The sequence below is a fragment of the Etheostoma spectabile genome, chromosome 18 (assembly GCF_008692095.1).
Source record: "Etheostoma spectabile isolate EspeVRDwgs_2016 chromosome 18, UIUC_Espe_1.0, whole genome shotgun sequence".
Classification (NCBI taxonomy): domain Eukaryota; kingdom Metazoa; phylum Chordata; class Actinopteri; order Perciformes; family Percidae; genus Etheostoma; species Etheostoma spectabile.
The window spans coordinates 8,438,409-8,460,670 of NC_045750.1; the positions used below are offsets into that span (position 1 = coordinate 8,438,409).

The 22,262-nt window shown below is 37.6% G+C and overlaps 2 protein-coding genes across 2 annotated transcripts; one reads left to right on the forward strand and one right to left on the reverse strand.

Moving 5' to 3' along the window:
• Window positions 1-246: 246 nt before the first annotated feature.
• On the reverse strand, window positions 247-5,024 carry atp6v1d (ATPase H+ transporting V1 subunit D). Its single transcript, XM_032542611.1, has 9 exons — window positions 4,784-5,024; window positions 3,351-3,468; window positions 3,151-3,230; window positions 2,990-3,057; window positions 2,837-2,881; window positions 2,650-2,753; window positions 1,240-1,306; window positions 1,072-1,150; window positions 247-950 (listed from the first exon to the last, which is right to left on the reverse strand). Exons 1-9 carry the CDS (start codon window positions 4,822-4,824, stop codon window positions 806-808), a joined length of 747 nt encoding a protein of 248 aa, XP_032398502.1. The 5' UTR covers window positions 4,825-5,024; the 3' UTR covers window positions 247-805.
• On the forward strand, window positions 5,004-12,746 carry eif2s1b (eukaryotic translation initiation factor 2, subunit 1 alpha b). Its single transcript, XM_032542610.1, has 8 exons — window positions 5,004-5,226; window positions 6,632-6,874; window positions 9,534-9,613; window positions 9,871-10,022; window positions 10,153-10,259; window positions 10,395-10,492; window positions 10,653-10,796; window positions 12,078-12,746. Exons 2-8 carry the CDS (start codon window positions 6,634-6,636, stop codon window positions 12,201-12,203), a joined length of 948 nt encoding a protein of 315 aa, XP_032398501.1. The 5' UTR covers window positions 5,004-5,226; window positions 6,632-6,633; the 3' UTR covers window positions 12,204-12,746.
• The last annotated feature ends 9,516 nt before the right edge of the window (window positions 12,747-22,262 follow it).

The following is a 22,262-nucleotide window of genomic DNA, read 5'->3' on the forward strand; positions in this document are numbered from 1 at the left end:
TAAAAATAATGTGTTAAATGTAGCATTCTGGTGCAAGATGGCTGTCATTCCTCATCTAGCTGGTTTGCCAAAACACTTGGACAAAACGTTTTGCAGCACATGTTGAGAGAAATATGATCCCAGCAGTCTCACCCAGTCTTTTTTCTTTCCGTATGGAACCTAAAAGCGTATAAATTAGTGCAAAACTAAAACCTAAGAGACTGAAAAACTGTTGCTCTAATCTTAACAAGAAATCCAAGCAACAGGTGGATGCTGATACCATCTTTATTTGGACGAAGTGTGGGGCGTTTACTTGCACACTACAATTTACAGTAGGGTCACTTTAGAGTTTTCTGGGCAATGGTAAAGATCCTCAAATGAGGTAATAACAACCTCCACAACACAGACTCGCACACACTTTGAAATCTACAACCACCTTAAACTTTACAGCATGCAATGGCTTTTGATGTGATGAACCTAAAATATCTACAAGTGGATCAGTCACACGGAATGCTTCTTTATTTGACTCGCAAACCATGTGTAAACGTACTTATATTCTTATTGTTGAGATCATTTTATAACAGTGAACTGACTCCCTTGTAGGTAAACAGCCAAGTGCGACAACACTTTTGTTCTGTACAGTGACAAAGTCTGGAAACACACAGGATCATCCAGCACTGAAACAATAGAACAAATCATCACAGACAAGTACACAAAAAAAAAAAAACTTCCATCATTTGCACGAGAGGACATAGACATGGCCTGAGAGGCACAGAATAAATAGGATGTTGGGGGAAGTCAGTGACTTGTCTGGCCTGAGAGCGCTTCACTCGAACAGCATGTCTTCATCCCTCTCCTCCATCAGCATGTTGGTGGGCTCTGCGATGGGACCCAGTTTAGCCAGACGCTCGGCAATCTCCAGTTCTGTTCTTTCCCTGAGCTGTTTCTTCTTCTCTTGGATCTTCTTCAGCCTGGCAGGTGAGGACATATTTTCAGTGGTATACCAAAAATAGAAAGGTTAGAACGCGTTTAAATAAAAAAGGTTTAAAAAAAAAAAAAGGGCTTTATTAGACTGCTAGGAAATGTTTTCACCTGTAGAACTCCTCTCGTTCTCTCTCATCCAGTTCTGTGACGATGTAGGTGAGGGTGCGATCAATGCGGGGAATAATCACTGCAAAGTGGGATCACGATGAGTTTTAATAACTGTCTTTGTAATTCTTTGAGAAAAAGGTAACAATTCTACGATAAGTGTTAATTTACCGTGCTCAATAGCGTTGACACGGCGGTTGGTAATCTTAATGGCTTCATCCAGCGTGACAAAAGATGTCTACAAACAGATTGTTGGCATTTTGTGTTAGAATTTTTCAAAAAAACATAATTTATTTTTATTAAAAACGTTCAGTTTTCAGTAATGAAACAAATATTCAAACATTTTACATTTTATTATGGACAAAATCTAAAAGTGTTAGCCTGTTTTATGAATATATATTTCATATTATTTAATCATTATTATTGATGCATTAACATGTAGCAGCATTTAAATGTTGTCAGCTGAGGTAAAGCCAATTTTATCTTCTTTATGGTGTTGGGTAGTTTAATCTTTGGTCCATAACTTTCCATTTAACTTGATAAATATTAAAACCAATAGAGCCAAAGTCCCGCCCCTTCCGTTTGCCTCCGTGGGACCTTTCTTCAAAAACAAAATCAACGGTGGTCAATGGCGAAGGACAAATTATTCTTTGGTCCTGATCGACTTGTGCCTTGGATTACACATGATGTTTTTCAAAATAAAAAAAAAGATTTTACATGTCAAGAATGTCAGTTTGTCATAAGACAGTTAAGTAAAATGCTATGGGAAAATTATGTATTTAGACGGACTACAAGTCCAAGTTGCTTACTGGACGTCACCTAATTTTTCCTCCGCTCCATTCAAGTAGCTACAGCTCTCGACAGGACACGATTTATAATGGTTTTCACCTCTTTTGATACTTCTGCTTTCGTCTCGGAAGAAGATGGTAAAGCTCGACAAGCAGTCAGCCATATTTCTTTGGTTCCAGACGAGAGATGTAGTTCACTAAGCGATCTCACACAAAACCTAATGTTCAATTTCTTTACGTCAAATCGTCATCACTTGACATGTGATATTATGTGGGGTGGCAGTAGCTCAGTCCGTAATGAGTTGGGTTGGGAACCGGAGGGTTGCTGGTTCTAGTCCACATGCGGACCGAAGTAAGGTGGTGGACTGGTAGCTGGAGAGGTGCCAGTTCACCTCCTGGGCAATGCCAAGGTGCTCTTGAGCAAGGCCCAACTCCTCGGGACGCCTTTCCATGGCAGCCTCCTCACTCATATCTCCATTTAGTGCATGTGTGTAATTCAGGACTGTGTGTAATAACAACCGAGTGTAATTTCTCCTTGTGGGACTAATAAAGGATACATTATTATTATTATTATTATTATTATTATTATTATTATATTTTAAATTTACACACAAGTTTCATGGCACAATTCAAACCAGACCCAAAAAATATTATTATCTCTCATTGACCCCCGTTCATATTTTTTCGAAAGACAGGTCCCATGGACCGGAAGTAGAAAGGCGTGACTTCTGCTCTCTATGACTGTTTAACTAAACTGAATGAAACTCAGTATATGTGTAACAGCACCCCCTACCTGTAAGGAGGCCAACTCCACCAGCAGCTCAACAGCTCTGGCGTAGTTCCTCTTCAACCTGGAGAGCTGCTCTCCTCCTCTGGCCAGACCAGTCAGCTCATAACCTGAAAGACAGCGAGGGTGAAAACTCATGTCACTTGTCACAAAAACGATTTTTTTATGATTATTTTATTTAAACGTGACTTACTGTCCCCGCCTTCTTGGTAGTGTTCAAAAACTGGAAGGGTGACACCTAAAAGGAAGAAAAAGACATAAGTTAAATGTGTAATGAATCATATAAGAACTTATCTCATCATCAGTGATTATAAAAAGTAAAAAGATAATATTTTTTTAGGCTAACCTGCCACATTGTCTTTCTTGGCTCGGACCTTCACTTGAGCTTTGTTGACATTCTGGATTACTGTTGTGCTGTGGTTAGAATTAAAGATGTGTGTTACAGATGCACCCGAACATATGACCTGAACTTAACGCCACATCACATGATCTTTCTCTGATTCTTACGTAAAGTCTCCAGCTGTAAATTTGGCTTCAGCCAAAGAGAAGGCCGCCTCTCTCATCACCTCTCCCATCTTAGTCTTAGTCTAGGGAAAAGAGATAAGAAAACCACGTTTAGAAAACCATTCAGAATTTGAAAAGAAGAAAAAAAAAAAGGAAATGAATGCATGGAGAACAAATTCAGGGATCAATCATTTTTAACTAACTTCGATAATTTTGCGGAGGATCTGACGGAAGCGCATGGAGAGGGCATCAGATTTCTTCTTAAGCAGGTTTCGGCCGGTCTGCGCTCCTTTGAGCCGAGCCTTCATGATGGTCTGAGCCCTGCAAACCCAACCAAAACATTTTAATGCGGTACAAGATTCAAATATTTACAGAGTGTATGTACATTCTTTGACGCTCATGTGTAAAGAAATCGCCACCTGCACCACACAGCCAGTTGTCTTAGCTACATAGCTTTTTTTGGGGTGTTTTCTGGTAACCCACTAACATGCTCCCAAATATCAGGATCCCTAGTCTCGACATCAGTGGTTTTGATTTCGCCCCTCAGTCCTATCAGATGGGCTAAAGTGCCCCTCATCATACCCCTCTGCTAGATGGGATGGCTCCGTGGAGCTGTTTGATAGTATATGACTGCAGAGAAAATCATGCTTTATTGTAATCTATACAAGACATATTTATTGATATTGTTGATGTTAAGGCTTGGTCTTTTAGGGTCAGTTTTGTGACAGAAAGTTGATGATTCCACCTTTATCTGTGGGTGTTTTTTTGTCTTAATTGCTTCACTTGCTGTTAAGACTGACCCAGGTTGGTGTGTCGTGTGCAGTCGGATCACAACTGGTAAGCAGTGGTACACACACATTCGACAGAGCTTTTGTGACAACAAATATACTTAAGATCATTATCACATATTTGTAATCATACTTGAGTGTTGATTTTCTTCTAAAATACACACACACACACACTATATATATATATATATATATATATATATATATATATATATATATATATATAATCAAATAATAGTTTATTTATTCAAAGAGGTTCAGTTACTCCACAATATTTCCATGTATCCCCTGGTAACTACATATTTAATCCTGGTTGGGAATTACTGATCTACACATTTGCAATCACTCAATGGTGCTTTGTACTACAGTGAAACACTTCCCATCTTTAGGATCAAAACTTATATTACACACAAAAAGGCTTGAAAATAACCTGACACGATTGTTTTTCCCCCTCACACAACACAGGGAGCTCCACTGATAAGTAGACACTAAAGTTACCCACTGTTACAGTGACCAATGTTACAAGACTGTTCAGTGTGTCAGGATATGTTTCAGACTGACAGCTCACAATAGACCATGCTAGAAATATCACATGATAAAAGGCATCTTCCTCTTTTAAACACCAATCTGGGACTGATATAAACTACATATAGGCTTGAATCACACCGCACCGCAAGACTGTGATCCATTCATATGATATTAAGATAACTTTGCAGCAGATAGGGGCAGGAAAACATCAATATGACAGACAGGGAGGCAATAATTAAACAAAACAACATTATATTATCTGAATAAGAGGCTACATTGAGTCAGTTAGCTACTAGTTAGCTAGCAAACAAGCTGCTTACATTCTGGAGGGGAACACGTCAATCCTCTCTTTTCCAGACATCTTCTCGTCCTTTGGTCGATGAATGCGGTATTCTGTTTGTTTCCTTTTCCTAAGATTAACACTCAAACGTTAGCTTGTATTAAATTATGCATATAACACAGAAAACACGTTATTTTCCGTGTAGGTTTAGAAGCCTCGATCGAGCTGATGTCCGTGATCTTGTCAGACTCCGTGATGATCAGCTGGCCTCTGGTCATGTGACTGAACCGAACGCGTTCTGCACAAGCGCGTGTCGTAAAGCTCTACGATCTTTTCCGGGTCGAGAAATTAGCACACCCATGAATGTGAGCTAGCGGGCCCAACTTGTTCATTTAAAAAATCACCGAAGGATACATACTCGGACATTTAAACACCTCCAGTACAGGACATTCAAGTTTATCGTTCTGTAACCATATGACACTGGTGAGTGTTTTTTTGATAAAGGTGATTTTTTTTTTTTTACCGGGGAATGGTGAACAAACGGGACTGCTAGCTGGCTAGCTAACTGCTAGCCTAGACAGCAGTACATGTGCCGCATGTGAGTTGTTAACCGGGTTATTAGCTATGAAGCTAACGGATATTGGAGTAACAATTTTGTCTTTAGATTTAATTCTCGTCTCGTGGCATTTCACTTCATAACTGTTATTAGCTTCAGTCGCTGTTAACATGCTACAGAGCTGGTTTCCGTCTCATTTGTCAGCTTTCGCTCCTAACTATATCAGTAAAGGGGCTTCTCGTTTATCTCCATTGCATCATCCAATTCAGACAAGAATGTGAAATAATGCTGCCAGTTCCTTTTATACCACTCCATCTCTTTGTATTTTGGGGATATTGTCCAGGCTAAACTTGGTTATTTGACCTGCTAAACAAAATTATGAATTTGTCCTTCCAATGGTGTTATACTGCTCAATAGATATTAAAGGGTATTTCTATTATATTCAACAGCTCAGTCTAAAAGTAAAATGTGCCTATATCTGTCCATGGGCGCTGTCCTTCTGTTGCTGCATAATTTGCTTTCTATGGCCTGTAGACATAGACAGTTAAAGAAAGCTTGTAGATCGAATAGCTGTTCCCAACCTTTATTGCTTGTTGTGACTCATTCAAAGACACAACAATATATACTTTATGGCGTGATATGGAAACAAACAGTGGATCAATTTGTTTGATAAAAAGAGAGGAGAATATTTTATGGTTAAAAGATGTAAAGTCATGAGCTATGTCACACCCAAATAAATGACAGAAAAAGGTAAGCATGTTTTGATGTTATAACAGATCTTATCATATCATCATCACATTTGTAAATGAACACTGGGCTGTACAAAGTTGAAGATGTAGAAAAAACATATCTAATGAAAAGGGTGCACAACAATTAAGCATAGCTTCTTTTTATATAGGTCAGTCAATGATCTTGGTCAAAACTGAATCAACCGAGGCTTAGATATCCTGACTTTTACTAAGTATAGATCTACAATTCCCATAATGCAACGTGATTGCGTTTTTTGTTAGCACTTCCCTGCCTGGTAAATGCCCACACATCATTAAAACACCACAAACTCAGTTTGTACCACAAACTTTCTGTTAAAAGTAGTGTTCAAGTGTAAAATAGGATCACTATGGCATCATCAGGTTGTTTTTTTTCCTCCAATCTTTAAAAAGCTCCCTCCAGAAACACAGAAGTCATTCCTGAAATTAAACTTTTTTTTTTACAGGCGGAGTTCTATTTTTAACGATGTGTAAAATTAGTGACTTGTCCTTTTTATAGGATGATGTGTAATCATACTGTCAGCTTCAAATATTTGACCCTGCCTCTTTGTTTCTATTCTCTCAGCGATGCCGGGGCTCAGCTGTCGATTTTACCAGCACCGGTTCCCAGAGGTGGACGATGTTGTGATGGTGAACGTGAGGTCCATCGCCGAGATGGGTGCCTACGTTAGCCTGTTGGAGTACAACAACATCGAGGGCATGATCCTCCTGAGCGAGCTGTCGCGTCGACGTATCCGCTCCATCAACAAGCTTATCCGCATAGGCCGCAATGAGTGCGTGGTCGTCATCCGAGTAGACAAAGAGAAGGGTAAGTGCGGGTGGGTACTAACCACTAAAGAGATGGGTCATTGGTGGTGTGTTTAGTTTTGGATCTAGGCCTGCGTGTAGGGCTACACAAAGGACAGGAACCATTTTGGCTGCCAGTGGAAGATACATAATGTACAAATTACAGCCTGAACTTTAATCCATATGATGACAAGATAAACTGGAAAGAGAGATGCCAGTCTTTTCCTCTGCTCAGCAAAACTCTTCTTAACCTTGGATTGTAACGGCCACAAGAGTATTCGCAATGTTCCTTACATCAGTGAAACAGTGACACTTGTATACTACAGTATAGAGTAGGATGTAGTGGGTGTAATATCAAGCAGTGCGGAGGTTTTTCATATAAACATACGTTGCATTCAAGCCCTTGCCAACAAGGGAACATAAATGCTGATTAAGCCTATCGCCGCCATGGAAAGTTCTCTGTGGTTTTTGTGGCGATATTCCCGTGCTGGCACACCGAAAGGCTGCCCGGACAGCTCATTTGTACTCAGAACGAGTAGTTTAACTCTATAACATGTGCAGCACACATCTAACCTTGCTCATTCACTTACAACTCTTTACAGTATAGGTGCTAATTCTGGATCTCTGATGGGTTACACGGAATGTCATTCCACCTGTATTACCCATACCTTAACAGGCAGGAAGGGGTGAGACAACAGGCGCCCAGGAAGTGCGCTGAGCTTTAAAGCAAATTAAACAAAGTGGCCAAATAGTGGAATTACAACTTCTGGAGCCGTCACGGCTCAAAAAATACTTTTCCCCATAGACTTACAAAAGAGACATTTGTAAATCGGTGGATACATTTTTTGTGGGTCTAAATGACTTGTTTCACTGTCAGAATTTGATCCATTTGGTCTAACATTTTGAAATTCATAAAGAGCTGCACGTATAAATAATTCAATCCCCATTCAAGTAAGTGGAGCACTAAACTGTTAGAAGCCTGCTCAGCCAGCGGAGGTCTCCTGTACGCCTGCTCTATTGGCCGCGGAACAACGTCAAGATTTGTCTTGTAATAATGGGGCAGTTCAGAACAGCAGAGAACTTGTGAAGAGTAAAACAGAAACTGTTTAGTAAGTGATGACTAAATTGATTAACCATGTTTGGAATATATTTCATTGCATTGATTAATAAGTAACTATATAAGCACTGATCTTGTCAAACAATTAGCCCTCTGACAGCCATCTCTTTCTGGACTAATTGTAAGAAAATTCTGAATGTAGTATGACATAAAAATGTCCTAGTCAGCGTTTCATGTTAGAAAAAAAATTGGTGCCGGTCATGTGACCTGTAAGGTAGGGCTGGGCAATATATAAAATTTAATTTATACTGTTTATTGATCCCCATATTTTTTATTGATATTATATCAACATTGATATACAGTATGAAGCTAGATGTTGTCTTAAATTTTGGATATCGTAATATGACATTTGTTGTCTTTTGCTAAGTTTTTAAGGCTGCATTACAGTGAAGTTGTCATTTTTTGAACTAACCAGACTGTTTTAGTTGTTCTATTATTTGCCTTTAGCGACTTAGTCATTATATCTATATTACTGATGGTTATTTATGTAAACTCTTATTGTGTAAATATTTTGTGACTACTACAATATCGCCGCAATATCAACATTGATGTATCTGGTCAAAAACATTGTGATATTTGATTTTCTACATATCGCCCAGCCTTATTGTAAGGTTTCGTTTTAAGGATCAATCAAATGGGAAAAGTTCCGGTCAAATATTTTGTTTTTTGCTCTTAAAGACAATTGATAGGCAGGCTGTAGCCATTAAAGGGATGTAGATTCATACTATTTTTATTGAAATGTAAGCTACTTGCTACAGGCAGAGAGGGCGAAATAAATAAATGAATGCACATAATTGTGCCAATCTGAATTAAAATAGGCCTATTTTCTGACCCAAACTACAGTACAAACAAACTGGCTCATACAATTATCAAGTGCCAACTTGTATCAAAATAATTGTAAAGGGGCACCTGGATAGCTCAGCTGGTGGAGCGGGTGCCCATCTATAGAGGGTTACTCTTCGACGCAGAGGGCCCGGGTTCGACTCCGACCTGTGGTCCTTTGCTGCATGTCATTCCCTCCCTCTCTCTCTCCTTTTCATGTCTTCAGCTGTCCTGTCAAAAATAAAGGCAGAAAATGTCCCCCCCCCCCCCAAAAAAAATTGTAAAGTGTCTTTCTGCAACCTTGGGATGCGCATTAGCCTCTGCCTTCACCAAGGAGACTTTACTGCGCTGTTTTGATGCAGATCTGCAAGGAGAAACCTCTCAGCTCGCACACTGGAGACAGGTTTTACACATGCTACCTTGGCCAGTTAGATTTAACCATAATCCCAATAAGTACCTCAGAGACCTGTCATCATATGGCATGTTGATGTGCATCTCAGTTGTTAACGAGAGGGGCTTTAGCTTGTGCCGACTCGTCCTCGCTGGCAATTTCTTGACTTCATTTACGTTAGACCGGCCGCTGCTTGGTGTTAAGAAGTAATTCACAATATTGCCCTGTTTCGCTTGGGCTTAGACTTTCCCGCTTGCTTTTCCCGTCATTGGCTTTTTTCCAGCCAATGACCGGCAATAACCGGACGACGGAAACTCAGGTCACAGCTTTACTTCTCTATCTTTTCTTTAGGATACATTGATTTATCAAAAAGAAGAGTTTCACCAGAGGAAGCCATCAAGTGTGAAGATAAATTCACCAAATCTAAAACTGTAAGTCAAATTGAGCCTAAATGCTTTTTCTGTTTGTTTTTTTTAAATTAATTATTGATATGATTTTCAGCATCATTTGTGTTCTGCATTGTTAAAAAGTGACTTTTCATACATACATGACAAACCTGTCATACATTTCTGGGTTATTCTATAACGACCCTCAGGTTTTTGTTTTTATTGATCTCTCGTGAACTTTTTGTAAATCTGACCTTTGAGTCAGTATTCTCCCAGGGCTGATGCGGCTGTTGTCTTTGCAGGTGTACAGCATCCTGCGACACGTGGCAGAGGTGCTGGAATACACGAAGGACGAGCAGCTAGAGAGCTTCTACCAGCGCACCGCCTGGGTGTTCGATGAGAAATACAAGCGGCCAGGATACGGAGCCTATGATGTCTTCAAACAGGCTGTATCGTAAGTGGTTGTTTTGAGCGGAGTGTGTTAATGTTAGGCTAATGTAAAAAATTTAGGAACAAAGAATGTATTCAAACAATGTCTTATTTGATGAGGTCTAATCATATGGTACAAATCTTCCCTCCACTAGAGATCCTGCCATTCTGGATGGGCTGGACTTAACAGAGGAAGAGAAGAATGTGCTGATTGACAACATCAACAGGCGACTCACTCCACAGGCTGTTAAAATTAGAGCAGGTAGCAACACACTCTAAAGCTAACATTTGACCTTCATTTATTTTACCTGTATCATGACAGCCCCTCAGCTGAAGTATGAGAAGAGTTGACCTACAGCCACAATTCCTTTAACTCTCTCCCCTCTCCCACTGGCAGACATTGAAGTGGCGTGCTACGGGTATGAGGGCATTGATGCCGTGAAGGAAGCTTTGAGAGCCGGGCTTGGCTGCTCCACAGAGGCCATGCCCATCAAGGTAATGGCCCCATTTCAACCACTCTCATCCTCATGTTCGTGCACTGATGCTGAATGGTGACACTCTGACCTGAACTGATATTTTTTGGGGGTAAGAGCTGTTGGTGTAAGTGCATGTGATGCAGTGTTGATAAGACCAACATTGTATTGTTTCTTGGCAGATCAATCTGATTGCTCCCCCTCGCTATGTGATGACAACGACCACTCTGGAGCGCACAGAGGGCCTGTCCGTCCTCAACCAGGCAATGGCTGCTATCAAGGAGAAGATCGAAGAGAAGAGAGGCGTCTTTAACATCCAGATGGAGGTGAGTGACTTCAGTGTCTTTTATGCAAAAGCCACTCCGTCATTTGTGTGATTCTGTTATTATAAACAGTTTCTTTGAAGTTCTAGGTCGGCTCAGATGTACAGTGAGCAGTGGTGGAATATAACTAAGTAACATTCACTACTTTAGTACAATTTTGAGGTACTAGTACTCCACTAAATTTGTTTGAAAGCGTGTTACTTTTTTAGATTACAATTATTCAAACCCCTTTTTTAAAAAATTGAAACCCATACATTTTCAAATTTGGTCATTTCTTTTTGATAAACTGATGGATGAAGTGTTACTTTATGGGTTATGAAATGTTTTCCTCCTTAGTAGCTGGTAATATGCATCGTCACAAAGCTGAAGGAAGGGCAGGTTTTCTTGAAAAGTGACTTTTTAGAGATATAGTTGTTTTCCCAGAATGAAAGTGATACTGCTGGAGCTAGCAACAATTTCAGCTCAGGCTCTCTAACTTAAGGTGGGGTGGCTTTAAGGTGGACCAGCTGTCCTCATTTTAGTGACGAGCTGCTTTAGGAAAAACCCTGATTCATCATAAAACCCAAAGAGAATATTTTGTTATGTTCCTTAGTTATTGATTTATGATCCAAACTGTTTCACAGATGAGCTACACTGGACTTTCATTGAGTCATACATTCGTTACAAATTATAAAAGAAGTCTAAAACTAACACTGCCAACTTGCATCGCCTCTGCAGTTGGCAGGGGAGACTTGCACTGGGGGGGCTTGGACCTATGAATGGGGTCAACTTTGCAGCTCAGAAAACTTGGAGCTTGGTTTTTACAGTTTTACTTAAATAACATGTGGCACTGGTGTATACATATAATTTATTCTCTATGTACATTTGTAAAATTATACATTTATGGTATAATCATGTGTGTCTTGTTTAATGTCTGTGTCTACAACAAATGAGAGTATTAAGGTAAAAGTAGTATAGGAGAGACTGGGTGTTCTCTTCTGTGAAATAAAACAAGATTTGTAATATCGGCATAAGCCAAAAGGAGTTCGACAATATTGGCATATTGATATCGGCCCACATCCAATATTGTGCCTCTCTAATATTGTCAGTTCTCAAATTATGACTTTATTCTTAAAACATTGTTTGCTTTTTCTTAAAAATAGTACTATAATTCTCAATTTTCTTTGGTCCTTACCAAGGGTACCCAAAATAAAGAACAGAATTTCTAAGTTTTGACATATTCCTACTTACTCCTTATTTTTTGCATTGTACAAATGCCTAAATGGTGAACTGTGTCCCCTTCAGCCTAAGGTGGTGACAGACACAGATGAGACAGAGCTGGCCCGGCAGTTGGAGAGGCTAGAGCGGGAGAATGCTGAGGTGGACGGAGACGACGACGCAGAGGAGATGGAGGCCAAAGCAGAGGACTAGAGTCAGTCCTCACAGCAAGGCTGATGGGGAGATAACGTCAATGCAGGAATGTGGACAGACATGGCCACAGTCATTCAGTCCAACAGTTAACTTTCACATTGCAAACATTAACGGGCGTTTATAATTTATTGCCAAACGTCCCGGTTTGTTCTTTAGCAGGGATTGTTTCAGAAGATGGTAACAAGAGAAAGCTGTCTTGTTATGCAGACATGGAAGAAAATTAAACATCAATGTAGTTTCTATTTTTAAGTACACCAATTCAAATAAATAATAACTCTAAGACAACAAAAGCTGTTTATAAGCAGTGGCCTTCACTTACCTCTTGCTTAAGAGCCCAGTGTCTTCAGTATCCATGGCGCTTCATCTCTGGCTGGTCACTTGATGTGATTGATTTAAAGGGGAAACACAGGCTCTTCTCTCTCAACACCAGTCAGTGGTGACATTTTGTGCTGTTTCTCTTCCAGGTAAAGGGTTTTTACTGGCAAGATCTGCTTTTGTTTAGCTCACATGGCATCAATAAAGTTCTGGAAGTTTTGATCTCAATGTGTCTTTGTCTGCTGCTGTGACTACATTAAATTAAAGGGCACCAGACCTAGCCTTTTAATTTATGGGTTGTTTTCCTTTGTAATGAGCATGCTTCAGCAATAAACATAAGGTACTCTCACTACAAAACTCTAAGAAAGTGATCACAACCTGCTATCACTCTCAAAGTGATTTAGCAAAAAAATTCATTAAAAAGTCAGTATAGTATGTTGGAAAAGGTTAATAGTATAGTATGTCAAAGTCACATATAGTATGGAGAAAAAATATATCATAGTATAGTTTGTTGAAAAATGTCATCGTATAGTATGTCAAAGTCTAAATATAAGTAGAAAAATCATATGTTGAAAAAATTCATAGTCATAGCATAGTATGTAGAAAAAGTCCTAGTATATACTACATCAAAATAGTCATAAAAAAAGTCTGTATAAAATGTCAAAAGATTCACAAAAAAGTGTTAGTATAGTATGTTGAAAACATTCATAGTAGTATAGTATGTCAAAAATCATAGTATGTTCAAAAACATAGTATACACTATGACAAAAAGTCATTAAAATGTCATAGTATGTCGAAACAATTATAGTGTGACGAAAAGTCATAAAGTCATAGTATTGTATGTCAAAAAATCATAAAAAAGTCAAAAGTATAGTACGTAGAAAAGCCATGGTCTATTATGTCGAAAAAATTAGTCATGTAAAAGTATGTTGAAAAAATTCATAAAATGTCATAAGTCATAATATAGTATGTTGTAAAAGAGTCACAAAAAGTCTTAGTATAGTATGTTGAAAACATTCATCAAATAGTCATAGTATACTATGTCGAAAAAGTAATTTTTTCCTTGAAAAAATAATAAAAAAGTTATATCACCAAAAAAATCATAGCATATGGATGTTGACAAAAGTTGTAAAAAAGTCTAAATATATGTAAAAAAGTCATAAGTTAAAAAAAATTATAAAAAAGTCATAGCATAGTATGTTGAAAAAAGTCATAAAAAAGTCATAGTATTGTATGTAGAAAAATCATAGTTTATAGTATGTCCAAAAATCATAGAATATACAATGTCAAAAAAAGTCCTAAAAATGTCATAGTATAGTGTGTTGAAAAATTATAGTATGTGTGATGAAAAGTCATAAAAAAGTCATAGTATTGTATGTCAAAAAATCATAAAAAAGTCAAAAGTATAGTACATAGAAAAGTCATAGGACAGTATGTTGAAAAAAGTCATTAAAAAGTCACAGTATGTTGAAAAAAAAGTCATAAATAAGTCACAGTAGGGTATGTTGAAAAAAGTCATTAAAAAATTCATAGTATAGTGTGTCGAAAAAATTCATAAAAAAGGGTCATAGTATAATATGTTGTAAAAGAGTTACAAAAATAGTCTTAGTACAGTATGTTGAAAAGATTAAAAACAATATTGTCTTAGTATAATACGTTAAAAAGATTTAAAAAATAGTCATAGTATAGAATATCCAAAAAGTCTAGTAGTAGTATGGTACAGTATGTTGAAAAAGTCATTTTTCCCTTGAAAAAAATCATAAAAGTCATATTATATGTCCAAAAAAATCATAGCATATAGGATTTCGACAAAAGTCTAAGTATAGTATGTAGAAAAGTCATAAGTTGAAAGAAAATGATAAAAAGTCATAGCATAGTATGTTGAAAAACGTCATAGTATTGTATGTCAAAAAGTCATAGTACATACTATGTTGATAAAAGTCAGAAAATGTCATAGTACAGTGTGTCGAAAAAATTATAGTATAGTGTGATGAAAGTCATAAAAAAGTCATAGTATTGTATGTTGAAAAATCTTAAAAAGTCAAAGTATGTCAAAAATTAATAAAAAAGTCATAGGATCGTAAAAAATTCATAGTATAGTGTGTCAAAAAAAGTCATAAAAAAGTCATATTATATGTCCAAAAAAATTATAGCATATAGGATGTTGACAAAAGTCATAAAACGTCATAGTATTATACGTCGAAAAATCATAGTTTACAGTATGTCCAAAAATCATAGTATATACTACGTCAAAAAAAAGTTATAAAAATGTCATATTATAGTGTGTTGAAAAGTCATAAAAAAAGTCATAGTTTGTACGTCAAAAGTAAAAAAAAATTCAAAGTATAGTAGTAGAGAAAGTCATGGTATTAATGTCGAAAAAATTAAAAAGTCAAAGGATAGTATGTTGAAAAAATTCAGAAAAGTTATAGTATGTTGTTTAAAAGTCAAAAATATGGGTGTTGTAAAAAAGTCACAAAAAGTCTTAGTATAGTATGTAAAAACTTTCATCAAATAGTTATAGTAACTTGTTGAAAAATTCATAGTTTATGTAGTCCAAAATCATAGTATATACTATGTCAAAAAAAGTCCAAAAAAAGTCATAGTATAGTGTGTTGAAAAAAATATAGTAAGGTGAGAAAAGTCAAAAAGTCATAGTATGTAGAAAAGTCAGGTTTGTTCAAAAAATTAAAAGTATAGTAGTATGTTGAAAAAGTCATAAAATAATATAGTATGTTAAAAAATTTATACTATGGTGTGATGAAGTCTAAAAAGCATAGATGTTCAAATCAGGTTTATAGATGTCCAAAAGCTAGTATATACTATGTCAAAAAGTCCAAAAATGCAAGTATTGTGTTGAAAAAAATAGTATAGTGTGATGAAAAGTCAAAAAATCAAGTATAGAGTAGAAAATCATGGATGTTGTGTCAAAAAAATCAAAAAGTCAAGGATATTTGTTGAAAAATTCGAAATGTTATAGTATGTATTTAAAAAAATTATATATGGTTTTGATGAAAGTCATAAAAAAGTCATAGTATGTATGTCAAAAAAATCATAGTTTATAGTATGTCCAAAAATCATAGTAATACTATGTCAAAAAAGTCCAAAAATGTCATAGTATAGTGTGTTGAAAAAAAATGTATAGTGTGATGAAAAAGTATAAAAAAGTCATAGTATTGTATGTCAAAAAGTCATAAAAAGTCAAAGTAGTATGTAGAAAAGTCATGGTATATTGTGTCAAAAAAATCAAAAAAGTCATAGGATAGTATGTTGAAAAAATCAGAAAAGGGTTATGTATGTTGAAAAAGTCATATATAGATGTGTAAAAGAGTCACAAAAAATCTAGTAGTATGTTGAAAACATTCTCAAATAGTCAATATACATGCAAAAAAGTAATTTTTCCTGAAAAAAATCCTAAAAAGTCAATTAAGTCCAAATAATATAGCATAAGGAGTGACAAAGTGTAAAAAGTCTAAATATAGTTGTAAAAAGTCTAATTTGAAAAAAATTGTAAAAAGTCATAGTAACTGTTTGAAAGTCATAAAAAACTCATAATGTTGTTGAAACAAAAAAAGTCAAAGTATAGTATGTTGAAAAATTTTAAAAATGCATGTCTATGTCAGCAGAACCGATGGGTGCTTCTCGGGTGGGGAGTGAGTCCTTACCCCAAGGAGGGTTAAAGTCCTTGGTCTGTCGCGTGGGGAAATGAGCGGAGATGGTCGAGACGGAGACCGGTGCGTATACATCCATTTACGCACCTTTGTGACGAAAGGCTGACCAGAAGGCAAGCTCTCGACACCGGGCAATTTTCGTTCCTCCCCTCACCTGGCAGAAGGCTGGCATGACCGACGAACGAGATCCGGGTACAAGCGCCCGAAAGGTTTCCTCGGGGGGCGCGTCCTTGGGGGGCCCCCCCCCCCCCCCCCCCCCCCAGGGAAAAAAATAAAAAAGCCGTTTGGCCGGTATAAATTTTTTAAAAAGTTTTTTAAGAAAAAAAAAGTCCGGGGAAATTCGATGGGGAAGTTCCCTCAAAAGGGGAAAAAGGCTTTATAAAAAAGAAGGAACAAAACAATTTTAGCGTTTTTTTAAAAAAGTTTTTTTCCCCCCAAAAAAACCCCCCCCCCCCCCCTCCCCCCGGGCCCCCCCCCCCCCCCCCCCCCCCCCCCCCCCCCCCCCCCCCCCCCCCCCCCCCCCCCCCCCCCCCCCCCCCCCCAACCCCCCCCCCCCCCCCCCCCCCAAGGGGGGAGTGGGGGAAGGGGAAAATTTGGGTTAAAGCTTGGGCCCCCCCGGGGAAAAAATAAAAATAAGTGGATGGAGGATGGATTTTATGTTAAAAAAAGTAAAAAGTTTGTTAAAAAAATTTGAAAAAGTATAACATTTTACCAAAAAGAGTCCAAAAAAATTTTTAAAAAAAGTTTAAAAAAATTTTAAAAAAATTAAAAAAAAAAAAGCCTAGTATGGTACCAATCCACCCCTTTTATCCGGTCTGGGGCCGGCGCTCAGCAGGGGACCCCAGATTCCCCGAACCCCATCAACCAGTCAGAGGGGGGGGACCACAAGGCGTTCCCCGGCCAGGTTGGAAGTAAATTCCCTTAGTCCGGGGCTTTCCCGGAACTGCTCCAGTTCGGCCTGGAACACCTCCAGGAGGATCCTTTCCCCATCCCAACACCTCAACCTCAAAGGGGTTTTTTGACGTGAAGGAGCAGGGTCTACTCCGAGCTCCGCGGTGACTGAGCTTCTCACCTGATCTCTGAGGGAGACCCATTTCGGCCGAGAGTCATACTGTAGTATGTTGAAAAACGTTGTAAAAAAAGTCATTGTCATAGTCAAAGTCATCAAAAAAGTCACAAAAAAGTCATATTATAGTGTGTTGAAAAAAGTCAAAGTATTGTATGTCATAAAAAAGTCACAAAAAAGTCATATTATAGTGTGTTGGAAAAAGTTATAGTATGTCGAAAAACATTGGAAAAAAAGTCATATACTGTGTAGTATGTCTAAAAAAATCGTAAAAAAATCATATTATATTGTGTTGATAAAAGTCATAGTATAGTATGTTGAAAACAGTTATAGTATAGTATGTCAAATAAAGTCATAAAAATGTCATAGTATAGTATGTTGAAGAAGGTCATAGTATTTTGCTGTAAAATTTCACTAAAAAAGTCCTCGTATAGTATTTTGAAAACAGTCATAATATAGCATGTTGAAAAAAGTCATAGTATAGTATATCAAAACGTTATAGCAAAGTATGTCACAAAGTCAGTAAAAAGTCACAGTATAGTATGTTGAATGTTAAATGTAGGTTGAAAAAAAAGTCATAGTATATACAGTGGATATAAAAAGTCTACACATCCCTGTCAAAATGCCAGGTTTTTGTGACGTAAAAAAACAAAACAAGACAAAGATAAATCATGTCAGAACTTTTTCCACCTTCAACACCTATAACATGAACAATTCAATTAAAAACAAACTGAAACCTTTGAGGGGGAAAAATAAAAATGTATAATAACCTGGTTGCATAAGTGTGCACACCCTTAAACTAATACTTTGTTGAAGCATCTCTTGATTTTATTACAAGCACTCAGTCTTTTTGGGTAGGAGTCTTGTTAGCATGGCACATCTTGACGTGGCAATGTTTGCCACTCTTCTTAGCAAAAGTGCTCCAAATCTGTCATATTGCGAGGACATCTCCTGTGCACAGCCCTCTTAAGATCGCCCCACAAATGTTCAATTGGATTCAGGTTTGGGCTCTGGCTGGGCCTTTCAAAAACCTTCATCTTCTTTTGGTGAAGTCATGCTTTTGAGGATTTGGACGTGTGCTTTGGGTCGTTGTCATGCTGAACGGTGAACTTCCTCTTCATCTTCAGCTTTCTAACGGAAGCCAGAAGGTTTTGTGCCAAAGTTGCCTGGTATTTGGAACTGTTCATAATTCCCTCCACCCTGCCTCCCAGCTGAAGAAAAACGGCTCCAAAGCATGATGCTGCCACCATGGTGTTCTTTGGGTGACGTGCGGTGTTGTTTTTTGCGCCAAACATATCTTTTGGAATTATGGCCGACAATTTCAACCTTGGTTTTGTCAGACTACAACACATTTTCCCACATGCTTTTGGGAGACTTGAGACTAAGGAAAGAAAATGAAAAACTGAAGACAGAGCCTGGGTTAGACTTTTTATGAATAACTATACTGTGACTTTTTTGACATACTATATTCATACTTTTATGACTTTTTCAACTGAATATATCATGACATTTTAATACCTTTTTCGAAATATTATACTATGACTTCTATATAAGTATATTCATATGTATTTGACTTTTTAATTTTTATTTTTAGACTTTAAAATTCATTAGATTTTAAAATGAATTGCCCTTAAAAAGGGAACACACAACCTTCAATCTTCAGGCAGAGCACCAGGTATTTATCACACTGAGCTATATGTGAAGCCTGAAAGTCATTGGTTTGATGTATTTATTCTCCAAAATAACTGAGGACAGAAAATGATAGTCATAGTATAGCATGTCAAAAAGTCATAATATAGTATGTTGAAAAAAGTCAAAGTTTAGCGTGTCAAAAAAGTCATAAAAAGTCATAGTATAGTATGACGTAAAAAGTCATAAAAAAGAAATTGTATGGTATGTTGAAAAAAATCATTACATACTTTGTCGAAAGAATTCACAAAAAGCTCATAGTATAGTATATTAAAAAATCCTAACAAAGTCATGGTAAGGTATGTCAAAAAGACCATAAAAAGTCATAGTATTTTGTTTTGAAAGTCATTGTACAGCATGTAAAAAAATATGATGAAGTCCTAGTACTGTGTTGAAAAAAAGTCCTAGTATAGTTTGTCAAAAAATGTTTTTTTTAAAGTCCTAGTATAGTATGTCGAAAAAATCAAAAGTTTAAAAAAGTCATAGTTTAGTATGTCAAAAAAATCTAAAAGAAAACATAAAAAGTCATGAAAAGTCATAGCATAGTATGTCGTAATAAATCATAAAAAGCCATAGTATAGTATGTTGTAAAAAGGAAGTCATAGTATAGTATGGTAAAAGAAGTCATATTATAGTATCTCAAGAAGTTATAGTGTTATAAAAAAAGTCATAGTATAGTATCTCAAAAAGGTAAAAAAAAAAAAATTCATAGTATAGTAGTATGTCACAAAATAGTATTGTATGTCAAAAGTATCAATAAAATTCCATAGTATAGTAGACTTTGTCATACAATTGTCAAAAAAGTCAGAGTATAGTACTGTATGTCATAAATGTCACAGAAAGTAATAATGTAGTTTTTATAGCTTGGAAATACAAGTTTGACCCAAAATGCAGACTTGTAAGACGAGGTGGCAGTAGGAAGCTCTTAGACTAATTTAATGAAACCAGCTTATAACAGAGGGTGTCCTGAGGAAGGCAGACAATCTGGCAACAGGAAAATCTAACACATTTAGAAAACTTGGAAAAGCAAAACCAAGAGGAAGCCACCGTACTGAGTGTAGGAGCCATTTCTATCCACCTTTTTAGTTAGGTTAATTTAGTTATTTATTTTAGCCACTTGGGGGAGTATTGCACTGGGTGTGGTGCGTCACTGGGAATAAGGTATATTTACAGGTGCTGTAATCTGGAAATCTGGTGGGTACACTTTCATGTTTCGTCGCCGATGGAATTGGAAAAGGAAAAAAGAAACGTGGACTCTCGAAATTGAAATAAAAGACTGTTTCAGCGCTTTGCTTCATTTAATTAGCCCCTTTAAATGCTGTTAATTGAAAGAAATTCCGACGCTCGGAATATTTTAAAGGGCTGTTGGCGGCCTCCGTCTTGGTAAAGCAATTGTGCCGTTTCATAGAGCGCTTTGAACTGACGCGCTTAACGCACAAAGATGAGTGCAGAGGAAGAAAACTTGTCCGACAAGTCCAGGACTGCTTCTGTGGTTGCAGACGAAAATTATATTCCTCATAAAGTCCGGTCCTCTTGTTAATGATTTGGGGAAGCGCACAAGAAAGTTAACAACTAAGGGATGTGCAATTCTGTTGGAAAATCTGCAGAGAAATCCTTGAATCCCAATTTCTGCAAGCTAACAAAATCAAGCAATGGATTAAAGAGCTCCTAAAAAATAAAAAATAACCTTTCAAACTTCATCTGATGTGAAGAAATGTCTAAGCAAATATACCACACTGTGCAATGAGGCTTTAGAAACTCAAACTGCTTTGCTGGAAATGCCTATGCCAGACTCTGAATACGACAAGCAACAACATTGGCTCATGCAGAAAACAATGAAGAAAAATATATTTGAGAATGATGTAAAGCAATGGTTGGCTAAAGTAAAAAAGGACAATGAGAATAATGATGTGCTGTCTATAATAAACAATGACATAAAGCCTGACGATAGTATTTCCAATGTTTCAAGTAAAGGGTCAACACATAGAGATCATTCTGTTCAAAGACTTCGAGTGTTATTTCTGCACGTTTACAGGCAAAGGCTGAAAGGACTGCACTTTTACAGTCTGCAGCTGCTTTGAAAAAAATGCATGACATCGATGCTGAAGAAGAAGCCCTTCAAATTGAAAAGGCAAAGCTGAAAAGGAAAATGGAACAGCTAGAGGTTGACACCAAGTTGGCTGTGGTTACAGCTAAATTGTCTGTGTTTGAAAATGCATGCGGTGGGGAAGATGATGAGTACGAAGAGGATAATGGAGAAGATGCCATGAATGCCTATCTTCACGCTCACTTGAAATCACAAACATTAAGTTATTTGAACACAGATCCTGTTTTGCAACTTCCTAAAACTGTCTCTTTCCACCAGGACAATTCTTTGCCACTGGCTGTACGGCCTAAAGAGTCTACAAGCCCAGTCTTCAGTAAGGTCTAGTAACCCTTTGTCTTCAGTGTCATACGTACCATCTTCTCACAGGTCGGAAGGGGGGGACGTCCTTGGACCCAGGTCCATCAAAGCTGCACCAGCAGGATTTCAGCCGTCAATCTCACAAGGGAGTCAACCCACTCATACGCGTGAGTCTGAAGTGCAGGGAAATGGACCCGGACTCACTAACGCTTCAACAGCAGGATTTCAGCCACTGATCTCACAAGGGAGTACACGTATGCAATCCCAGTCTCATCATTCCTCTCTTGACAATGGTGACAACTCTATTCTGTACGACCTTATTCAACAGCAAACTAACATTACTGCACAGCTGGCCCAAAACCAAGCCTTAGCCTCTCTTCCTCCACGAGCTATCCCAGAGTTTGATGGCAATCCACTTAAATACGTTGCTTTTACTAGAGCTTTTTAGCAAGCTATTGAAAAGAAAACTACAGATAAAGAAGAATGCCTGTATTATCTTGAACAATATACTAAAGGGCAGCCAAGAGAACTGGTTCGGAGTTGCTATAACATGGCTCCTGGTCACGGCTATGAGAGAGCAACGAATCTTTTGAAAGAATATTTTGGAAATGAAAATTGCTGTAGCTTACATGGAGAAGGCTATGGAGTGGCCAATGATGAAGGCAGATGACGTTAATGCACTGCAGTCTTTTTCAATCTTTTTAAGGGACTGTTGCAATGTCATGGAAGACTTACAGCATATGGAGGAGATGAACGTGCCATCCAATCTTCGCCTGATAATGATGAAATTGCCGTATAAACTGATGGAAAAATGGAGGTCTGTCGCCTGGGAGCTACAGGAGCGCCGTGGTTACAGAGCTATGTTCCCAGATTTTGAGGCCTTCATTGAACGTCAGGTAAAGATTCTGTCTGAT

Excerpts from the sequence above, each read along its gene's own strand:
- atp6v1d (XM_032542611.1), bottom strand. The coding sequence starts at position 4,824 with ATGTCTGGAAAAGAGAGGATTGACGTGTTCCCCTCCAGAAT. Across the intron at positions 1,307-2,649 it reads TGGAGTTGGCCTCCTTACAG|ACATCTTTTGTCACGCTGGA; the intron begins GTAGGGGGTGCT and ends ATCTGTTTGTAG. Across the intron at positions 951-1,071 it reads GAACGAGAGGAGTTCTACAG|GCTGAAGAAGATCCAAGAGA; the intron begins GTGAAAACATTT and ends CTCACCTGCCAG.
- eif2s1b (XM_032542610.1), top strand. The coding sequence starts at position 6,634 with ATGCCGGGGCTCAGCTGTCGATTTTACCAGCACCGGTTCCCAGAGGTG. Across the intron at positions 9,614-9,870 it reads AATTCACCAAATCTAAAACT|GTGTACAGCATCCTGCGACA; the intron begins GTAAGTCAAATT and ends TTGTCTTTGCAG. Across the intron at positions 10,493-10,652 it reads CAGAGGCCATGCCCATCAAG|ATCAATCTGATTGCTCCCCC; the intron begins GTAATGGCCCCA and ends GTTTCTTGGCAG.